The following is a 10545-nucleotide window of genomic DNA, read 5'->3' as shown; positions in this document are numbered from 1 at the left end:
ACTCATCACTGCCTTGTGGTCGGTGTCCAAACTTTTTGACAGCCATTAGGCGCTTCACTCAAACCAGAGCAACTCCTTCCCAACATGGACGGAGGTGTGCAGTCGGTGGAAAGCAGAGGTCTCCAACCCTGCTCCTGGTTTTACGTTTCTCCGTTAATCCACGTTCTTCTAACACTTTATTCACGGGCAAAGTAAAACAGTTTTCCTCCAACATTTATCCCCGAGAAACTGAGTTCAGCTTCAGTACTCCTGAGTTTACAAAGTTCCGCAGCTATTTTATCTTTTTTCAATCTTAAAACTGCAACAATCAATCTTTACAACCCAAATGCAACTGAATAAACAAAAAAAACACCTCAGTTGTTAATAAAAATAGACTAAGTTAGTGTTTTACCGGCTCTGAAGCTTTGAAAGCAGTCCACATGTTGAAAGTTGTCCGTTTCGTTCACGGATGTGGGTCAAACTCACCAGGTCACGTGGTCCTCACTTTCTCCATTTCCCGCGTTTTTCGACCAAAGCAGTGCGCAGTGGTACAAGACACGCCTACTTCATAATTTACCCAGGAACATGAAGAGGCTCTGGTGGAACAGGAGGAGTCCCGGGTGATAAGGGAGTATATTAAATGGCAGTTTGAATATGTGGACTGAATGATTGAATATAGATTCAACTTTTAATATATGGAATCAAAGTTTAATAAATGGACTGAAAGCATGAAGGTTGGTTAAAAAGACAAACTTGTCTTTTACTTTCATCTCTTACATTTACAAAGAAAAAAACTAACAAAATAAAAGCACAGATCAGTTTTGTATTCAATCATCACTTTATTTCGTTTGCATAATCAGGTCTGTTGCTTGATTGTTTAAACAGAACCCATACTATAGAAGCTTAGACTAGTACTAAAGCTGCCGATGAGTTTGGCTCCCAGGAGTGACCTGGCTGACGCGCTGTACACTTCAATACGATACCGTTTGCCTTTGATGTTTTCAATAAGGTCTCTGCAGGTATCTTAAGTTTGCATAATACAATCCATTTATTCCAATCGCCATGCAGCGTTGATACAGCATCCAGTTTCCATTCACGATCGATCAAACAATACAAACGATACAGCTGCGGTGTGCCATGCCGCCTGCCGCCACATTGGTCAAAAACCGTTTGCCCTTCCGGGGTCAAACACACGCATACATTTACTATCAGCATACCTTTATACCTTTTACCATAAGCAATAGTGCAGCGACACCCAGTGGCACAAAAACAAAACAGCTTTACCCAAAAACATGAATATGGCTCTTACACATACAGTTTTCTGTCTAATACAGAGCATTTAGAAAAAGTACAGCGATGAACAAACTCTTCCAGCACCGATAATTTGGCTACAATTTGACAATAAGTGCAACAGACGATTCAGTCTCACACGGCAGAATCACTGTGTGGTCGAGCAGGCCTCTGACATTCACTTCTCCTGTGATTGACAGTTGGCTACCAGTAATTTCACATCATCAATAAGGCACATACAGTGTTAACAGGATAAACAGTCAAGGTATTAGGGTGCATTACAGTAAACAGTAAGCACTCTAAGCACTTTACACTTCATTGCACAGTCACCTTTTTTTACACACATTAACACACTGATGACATCACATTCACACAGATTCATACTTTTACTTTGAAATTCAGAGAAGGAGCCATTTATATAAGAAAGAGAAATAAGTTATAGACAGATAATTGCACACAATACAGTTCAGTGTTAAAGTTATTCCTCCACCTCTTCACATTTAATTTGATCCCTTCAGTGCAAAGTGGTGTGGATAGAAGGAAGGAGAGGCCATGGGCCATTAAAGGCAGAATATTTGCTGGTTGTTAAAAACTACAATTGCTACGACAAGAAACAAACAAAAGCGTCCAGCGGCTGTTTCAGCAAAGAAACGCGTCTTCCTAACACACAGGCGAAAAGGCAGCAGGCAAAGAAAACAGTCAGACATACTACGATTGATCGCAGTGCAGGATGGGGAGGAGATTGTTGTTCCGCACAGCTTGTGATGACTATGGTGAATTTGGTCCAAAAACAGACGTAAGAAAATGTCTGAGGTCTGTAATGCCTTTGCTCGGTGATATGTAGTAGTTGAAGTGTTTGTCATGCGCAGTAATCATCCTTGTAGTGATGGACGGGGGGCGTCCTGGGGTCTGTTTCAGAAAGGAGGTTCAACAAACCCTCAGTCTAACCCCGGACTGTGGTTTGATTTACTCTGAGTTAAAAGTCGCTGGCTTTTTGGTTTCAGAACAGCTGATCAGAGTTAGTTCAATCAACTCTGAGTAGGTTCAGCCAGAGTTAAGTGCGTGCACGCTGACTGTAAAAAGTCAGCATTAATGGAGCCCCGATACAACGATTCACCATGGCAACGGTACACAAAAAGAGGTCCTCCTACGTCACACCAGTGGAGCTCGAAATCCTCATGCAGACGTTCAGCGAATACGAGCATGTTTTTAGAAACATAAAGTAACACGGCTGCAGCTGCAAAAGAGAGAGAAGCGGCGTGGGAAGAAACTGCTGCTCGAGTTAATGCGCAAGTTTGAACTGGTCTGTTTATTTAATACTTCATCACGACCGGAAGCTAAAATGTATATTAATTTAGGAGCAATGCAGCGGGAGAGAAACGTACATGGAAGCAGTTAAAAACAAAACAGCAGAACATCATTGAAAGGTGCGGCTCAGGCAGAACAGGCTCATGGCTGAACCTCACTTCAGTCAGATTTTAAATATGAAACAGATTAAATATCATTCAATGGCTGTTTTAATGTGCATTAGCTTTATCCCTCACATGAAGCTGACTTCACATCCAGTCTGTCCTCTCAGCTAAATTCTGGTTAGTTGATTAAACTGAACTGTGTTGGGTTTTTTTAAAATAAATATTTCCAATAATAAACAGATGTTTATGTATTGGTAGGAAATGAAGAGGACCAATTAAATGATCGTTCGTCTGATCTGAGCGCTCTCGGCAGTGCTGGTGGAAAATCGACGAATGACTTTGACACAGATTTGTCCTTTGATTATTAGAATTATAAAAGACTGTTGCAAAGGGGTCAGAGCAGCACAGACTGAAGAAAACCTGCTCCAGGTTAGGTTCACCGACACAGTTACCATAGTAACCAACTCAGAGTTGAAGCTACCTCTCTTTCTGAAACGGCAAGCCTGAGGTTTCCCTCATTTCAGGGTTAACAAACCCGGGGTTTCACTAAACCTGCTTTCTGAAACGGACCCCAGGATCACACACTCGCTCAGGTCACTTTCAGGTCAGCAGTGTGTTGGTCTTCTTCCTCTTCTGTTGGTTTGGAATTCAGATTCTGCAGCTCATAGTTGTTCGGCTTCGGCCCGGCTTCTTGACTCCAGTTGCACCGGTTGACAAAAGTCCCTGTGAAAAAGGACGCTGAATTAATAAAACCTGATAAAGTTTGTGTGTACCTCCGAACTGTTCCTGAGTAAATGTATTAAGTAAGATTAAACTGATTCAGTAAATGTAGAGAGCAGAGGTTTGAGACTTACTGAGGTTTTCAAATTTCCACCAGCAAAGAATACCAGCAGCAACTGCAGCAACAACAGAAAGGACCACACCAATAACCCAGGTAGGCGTCTGCACTGAAGCACCTGTAGAGAATCAGAGTTTAGTTGAGGGCGAGAAGAGTTCAGAACTAAATTTCCCCCGACAGACAGTAAAACATTTTGCTCTTAAACTCCACCGACTACTTTTGAGTTAAAACTCCAGCCTCTTGTTTTCCCAAAATAATACAAGAAACTAATTCTACAAGCCTTAATCAGCGATCACAGTCGGGTTCCTACTTTGTTAAAGAGCAACTTGCAGGTTACATTCTTTACGACACCAACACTCAATCTTGTCTGAAAAAGTTCATCCTTGAGTTTATGATTTATAAGACATAAGGGCACAAATCTAGAGGAAAAGTGGCTGCTTTCAGTAAAGCTGCTAAAAGTGGCGTTTTTCAACATGGCGTCGCGTTACGTCTTTAGAGGGACTCGCAGTGTCCGACTCTGCTTTAGCACAACGTGCAGAAGTATGTAGTAGTCTGAGTCGGAGCAGTCGAACCACATTGTGTAGATATTATTTCTGTAGCCTAACATTTCACCAGTTCTTATGTTGGTTGTTTAGTTTGTGCCGGTTGCACAGATTGTAGCTCGACAGGACATCGAGTCCACCGTTCTCCTGACAGGAAGAGGAGCCGAGCGAGCTCTCGTGCCTGGATGCGTTTTGTGCAGGTGAAGAGACACAAAAAACGCCGTCATCTGTAGCGCTCATTGTGCACAGGAGGATTATGTTGCAAGCCATATCATGGAGTTCAGGGTGGGATGTTGAAACCAGGACCGTGTGAGACTGATGGCTGGTGTGGCCAGTTGTGTACTGGTTCTCGTCACGCAGCTCAATGTCTCTCCTGTGGCCGTTATTTCTCCTCATCCCGGCCTGTTCCTGCTCTCTTTGACGCCTCATCGTTATAAGCCTGTGGTCCGTCAGACGATTTTAAAGGAACTATTTCTTCATCTTCAGTGACAGAGCTCGGATTTAGATCCATATTTATTAAGGTTAAACCTGTCATCAATCAGCAGGACTCCCTCATGTTACGTCACATCCGATTGTCTGCTTTGATGTGAACATATAAGACAATGTACCAAAATGACTCCAGAAACCACTGTACTGTATTAAAGCATATATTTGGTTGAAAATAGAATGTCTAAATCATTTTCCTACACAGTGATTCACTCGGGTCTCCGACCTGCAAGTTGCTCTTTAAATGTTCAGGCTTCGCTAAAATAAATGCTGTGTTGGAAATGCCACACTCTACTAGCAGCACGTACTGATGTGGCCTAAATGTAGTCTGCAGTATGCAAACAAAAGCAACATGTGCAGTACGCCAAGAATACCCGGATGTCGTACTGATCTGGAGAAAATCTCCAGTATGCATCGCACCAGTCTACCTCGCCTACTGTATCCCACAATGCAAAGCGCTGGAACGTCACAGCGGCAGTTGAAATGACGGACAGCAGCAGCATTCCAGCAGAAGGGGGCGCTATAGCTAAAGAAGCAGCGGTTATAGATTACTTCCGCCTGGCTTAGCATACTGCAAAATCAATGTTAAAAGCTCCTCCATACTACAGACTACCGCCGAACGCAGTATGCAGTATATAGCATGTAGTATGAAGCATGTAGCATGTAGCATGTAGCACGGCATTTCGAACACAGCCAAAATCTAGTTGGGAAGACCAGGACTTTGGGGCACGCTGGCTGGGTAAGACAACTGGTCAGAGGCCGTTAATGTAGATCCCTCAGTCGTTCTTTTACAGACCATGAAGAGACACTTACCAGGATCGTTTGGTTTGGTTGTGTCCTCCTCTGGAGGTCCTGATGTGCTGGAACCATCAACTGTTTCAAATGAGAAGCAGAAATATTGAGCTGCTTTTTCAATAACACAAACAAAAACCACAAAGCAACAAGCTCTTCCACCTCTACAGTCACAGCGTGTTAATGAATTTAACTGTACTGTATTAAACTCGGCAAACTTACCAACAGTGTTCATTTCGTTAATAAAAGTAATGATGGGGGGCATATGAGAAAACGTTTTGACTCAGAGTAATGACTTCTAAAAATGTTTTGAGTTTTCGTCGAGTAAAACTAGACTAAAACTATAAAGGGTAAAATGGCTACAATTTGACTAAAACTAATAAACATTTTCTTCTGAAGACTAAATCAAAAATAGCTGCCAAAATTAACGCCACTTACCAACAGTGAGGTTGACAGCACAACTATGTTGCTGTTTTCCTTTGAACACAGTGATTCTGTACAGTCCGCTGTCATTCAGCGTTAATGAGGAGATCCTCACAGTTATGTTTCCACTGCTCAGGGCTTCAGAATTTATTGACGTGTTTCTGTACTGAGGGCTCTGCTGAACAAGATAATTCTTTCCATATTTAAAGGACTGGACCATCATGTCAGGGTCTTTTCTCATCACGTCCACCCTTTCCATGGACAGGTCGGCCTGGGGCTTCACATGCGCCGTAAGAAAGACGTCACTGCCTTTCACTGCCGTTATTGTCTGAGTCGGACAGATGACCTGAGACGCTCCTGAGGAAACAAAAATACAAACACACAAGCTGAAAAGACGTCTCTCCTTCGGACGTGCTCAAACATTTACACACTTTTAAAACACACACCTGATGTATTATTTGACTTTAGTGCACGTGAGCGCCTGTCAACTATAAATCCTTCCCAGTGTATAACACACTAACTGTATTGTTGTTGCAACAACTGTAAGTTGTTGTCAAAAAGCAGAACTGGACATACACATCATCATGCTGAGATCTGTGGGGGGTTGTGCTGCTTTTTACTCCATAAACAGAAGGACCTTGACGGACACAGTTCGACAGGGAGACGTTTGGTGAAGAGTCGTTCAGAAAGACTGAACGTGTAGCGGCAACTTATCCATAAATAAATCTAGCATTTCTTCTCATATAAGTTGCCAAAAACACTTCATATGTCTTCATAGACTTTTGTTGTTTGTATCAGGCATAATCCAGTGAAGGGTCGGTATTGTTGTGTCTGAATGTTGCCTCACTAAGCACATGCAGAGAAATCTGTTGGATCACTCATTCGTCAGCATTATTATTAGATATGCGACATGTTAGGCTTTAAGGGATACTAAATTGCAATCGTTTTAGTTCTATTTATTGTTTTGTCTGGTGTTTACATTTTTTTGACTCAAAATCTGTGTAAAAGCAACAAATGCCACATATTTAGTATTAATGAAAAATAAAAGTAAAATGAAAACAACTTGTAACGTCAACTTCTTTATTTAAATAGAGCCGTTTGTTTGGCTTAAATAGGGAAAGAAAATCGAATTTAAGTGTACCCCTATAGCAAGGAGGGTGTTACCAGCAGGAAGCGCAGAGGTGCCCAACCCTGCTCCAGCGGTGAATCCTAAAACATGCAGGAAGGTAGCTCTCCAGGAGCATGATCGGGCACCCCTGAGGTAGCACTGCGGTCAAGCCAGCCGTGGTTCGCGTTTCCTTGGTCAAATCAGCCGCACCTTTTTTCCCAGCGCCCAAATGCACTAACATTTATGGTAATCGTAATGAAACCGCTCTGAAGAGCTGCTGGTAGTGAATTTCGGGTAGACTATGGTCTCACAATCAGACCCATGAAACATACGATACTTTTACAGTAATAATTCCCGGTAATAAACTGAAGGTATCACGAAGGTATCCTTCCGGATTTCAAAGTAAAAGACGACGGGAGAAGAATAAGGATACCTCACCCAACTTTGATGTAGAATAAAAACCTTATTTTCCGTAAGTAGTCCAAGATTCATATACTGCTGAACTTAGTACTACATAGAGTACTTGCATGAATAATATGGAGTACTTTTCGAGTAATCCTGTGTCAAAATCCTTAACAGAGAACAAGAATAAGGATATTTCGCCCAACTTTGATGTGGAATAAAAACCTTATTTTTCATAAGTAGTCCAAGATACATATACTGCTGAACTTAGTACTTCGTATTATGCATGCAAGTAGTCTAGGAAGTACTAAGTTCAGCAGTATATGAATCTTGGACTACTAATGGAAAATACGTTTTTATTCCACATCAAAGTTGGGTGAAGTATCCTTATTCTTGCTCTCTGTTAAGGATTTTGACACAGGATTACTCGAAAAGTACTCAGTAAAAGTACTCCATATTATTCATGCAAGTACTCTAGGAAGTACTTAGTTCAGCAGTATATTAATCTTGGACTACTTACGGAAATACTGTAAATACGGAATACTGTAAAAGTATCGTATGTTTCATGGGTCTGATCATAGACGTGTATATATGTCTATGGGTCTGATCATGAGACCGCAGTCTGCCCCAAATTCACTACCAGCAGCTCTTAAGAGCGGTTTTAATACGATTACCGTAAACGTTAGATTTTGACCAAGGAAACGCAAATCACGGCTGGCTTGACCGCAGTGAGGTAGCGGCTCGGAGCTAATCCTGACAGCCCCTGTCTGCTGAAAAGCGCTGGAAAGACACTATTTTTTAACGGGAAAAACTGGCCTAAAAGTGTGTTTACCGGTTTGTTTTACCAGGCCGTTTGTTTAGGGGAGGAGAAGACATCTGCCGATAACGCGACTCTCGTTAATATGAACGAATAAAACTTCAGGAATCCTAGTTACAAGCGGAGCTAACGTTAGCATTAGCCTCTCCAGACACTTTGTCAGAAGCGCTCAAGAAACATTCAACACTAATATTAAACGTGAAACGGCTTTATTCAGTGTTTAATTATCTTCCCTGAAATAAAAACAATTCGGCTTTAAAGTTTAACAAATTGTTGAATGAAAGCGGCACTAAGCCACCTGAAAAAACCAGAGTCAAGCTTTAAACTTACCGTCAACAAGCCACGAAAAACATAAAGTAAAAAGTAAAACGATCAGTGCCATGATCCTTTCACAAGTTTCACAGCGTCTTCGTCGTAATGTTGTGTCTTTTAAAACCCGTTAGATGCGTGGACCAGGCAGCACTAACACACGAAGTAACTTCCAGTTCACCGTATGACGATTATTCCCCCCAACTCAAGCTTAGCGCGGAACCGCCGGCCAATCATGTCGGAGCTACATTCACTTGCTCCTCGGATAGTCCTAATTTCAGAGGTGGGAAGTTATACATCCAATTTGGCTGTGAGCTATAAAAATATAATGTTAAACATTGCCATGAAAAAAGGTAAAAGAACAAATAGCCCCTTTTCATTGCGAGTCTGCAACAGCGAAGGTGTCACATGTAATAAGTAAATTAACACGTCTCTTATAATAAAGCCAACATACACTTGACTGCGTAATAGTGTTTCAACTCAGAAGCTCGTGTAACAACTAATGACTGTATGGTCACAACCTTGTCTACGACTTATTGATTTGATGATCAGACTTAAGGAGGCGTTCATGAGAATATACTGTGTGAAAGTGGTTTTCCCGCTTATGCCGACAGCACCTGAACGCATCTAATGACATGAAACGTTCACACACTATAATACAAATCAGTAAAATACAAAACAAATCAAAGACAGCGCAAACTGCTGCCTCGAAGGACTTTACAAACCTAAAACTGTTTATTTATTTCTTTATATCGAGCATTTATCACAGGAGTGTCCCTCTTCTTATTTAATAATCTATATAATCTTTAATTAATCTATGATCCTAACACTTTATTTAACGGGCTTTTTCTTCACCATTTATCACCATTTATCCCCATTTATATGAATTCAGCTTCTTTACTCCTGAGCTTACAAAGTTCTGCAGCTATTTTATATTTTTCAATCTGAACTGCACCAATCAATCTTTACTGCGCAAATGCAACTAAATAAAGAGCAAAAACACCTCAAGTTTTAATGAAATTAGACTGTAAATTAGAGTTTTACCTGCTCTGAAGCTTTGAAAGCAGTCCACATGTTGAAAGTTGACTGTTGCCTTCACGGATGTGAGTCAAACGAACAGGTCACGTGGTGCTAAATTTCCCGCGTTTGGTACAAGACACGCCCACTGAATAATTTACCCGGGAACATGAAGAGGAAGAGGAGGAGTTCAGGCTGGTGATTTTGGCAGTATATAAGAGATCACACCTCACGTGAAATAAAAAAGACCAAGCAATTAATTAGTAAACCTACATTTATGTATGTAAAACGTTGTTATGATGATCATGTTATTAACAAGGAATCCAATGTTCTTGTCTTTTAAGATGACTCCAAGTTGGATCATGTTGGAGTTGGAGTTTGTAAGGTTAGCCAATCATGCACTGATTTCCATAAATGCCGAGTTGTGTCACAAGCAAAGAACGGGTGTTCCGTTGTTTCTACATTTGTGTTGCTGTTTATACCCCCGATTTAAATCTTGCTTTAATACATTCATTTGAGGGGTAAATGTCATTTAGTTTTAAAATGTGCTTCTGTATGTTTTGGAACAAGTGCAAATTGAAGGTGTTTTGTTCTAACAGCCAGTATGTTTATTTTCTGGGATCAATCATGCTTCTCGTCAGACCAGGATATGTTGCAACCAAAGACTGTCTCAGAAATGTATTATTGCCTCGTGTCGTACAAATTCTATTTAGTACTGAAGTCATTCAGTCATCAAGTATTTCCCCGTTTTCATCCATACGATGCACAACTGACCATATCTGCTTCTTCATCCATTGGCCAGAGGGATAAGTGAGTACATTAAATGGCAGTTTGAATATATGGACTGAATGACTGATGGAATATACAGATTGAAACTTTTTATATATGGAATTAAATTTTGAATATATGGAATGAAAGTCGGGAAAGGTCGTGTAAAGGTTTGAATATATGTTGTCAGAAACGTGAGAATATTGAATAAAATGTATAGTAATTCCTGACAGTGATGGGCTTACGGAAGTTTCTGTGTATTCATGTTTGCATGATGAGGAGAAACTCCCTGGCCTTAAGGTTCGATGCATTCCTTATTTCACGATGACAGTCAATTAATTCCTTCATCAGTAGCATCATTT

General features: G+C 41.0%; 1 protein-coding gene across 1 annotated transcript; it reads right to left on the bottom strand.

Moving 5' to 3' along the window:
• Positions 1-3270: 3270 nt before the first annotated feature.
• LOC138595074 (myelin-oligodendrocyte glycoprotein-like) lies at positions 3271-8479 on the bottom strand. The gene is made up of 5 exons (XM_069666390.1): positions 8420-8479; positions 5778-6119; positions 5361-5420; positions 3536-3637; positions 3271-3404 (listed from the first exon to the last, which is right to left on the bottom strand). The coding sequence occupies exons 1-5, from the start codon at positions 8469-8471 to the stop codon at positions 3271-3273; spliced, it is 690 nt and encodes a 229-aa protein (XP_069522491.1). The 5' UTR covers positions 8472-8479.
• Between the last annotated feature and the right edge of the window lie 2066 nt (positions 8480-10545).

This window comes from Semicossyphus pulcher, unplaced genomic scaffold, assembly GCF_022749685.1.
Source record: "Semicossyphus pulcher isolate SPU_LCO1_2020_fin unplaced genomic scaffold, fSemPul1.0.p SCAF_17, whole genome shotgun sequence".
NCBI lineage: Eukaryota > Metazoa > Chordata > Actinopteri > Labriformes > Labridae > Semicossyphus > Semicossyphus pulcher.
This window is presented reverse-complemented; position numbering and strand designations above follow the sequence as displayed.

Coding starts and splice junctions, on each gene's coding strand:
- LOC138595074 (XM_069666390.1), bottom strand. CDS start 8,471: ATGGCACTGATCGTTTTACTTTTTACTTTATGTTTTTCGTGGCTTGTT. Junction 6,120..8,419: donor TTTTTCGTGGCTTGTTGACG/GTAAGTTTAAAG, acceptor TTGTTTCCTCAG/GAGCGTCTCAGGTCATCTGT. Junction 3,405..3,535: donor GTGGAAATTTGAAAACCTCA/GTAAGTCTCAAA, acceptor CCTTTTTCACAG/GGACTTTTGTCAACCGGTGC.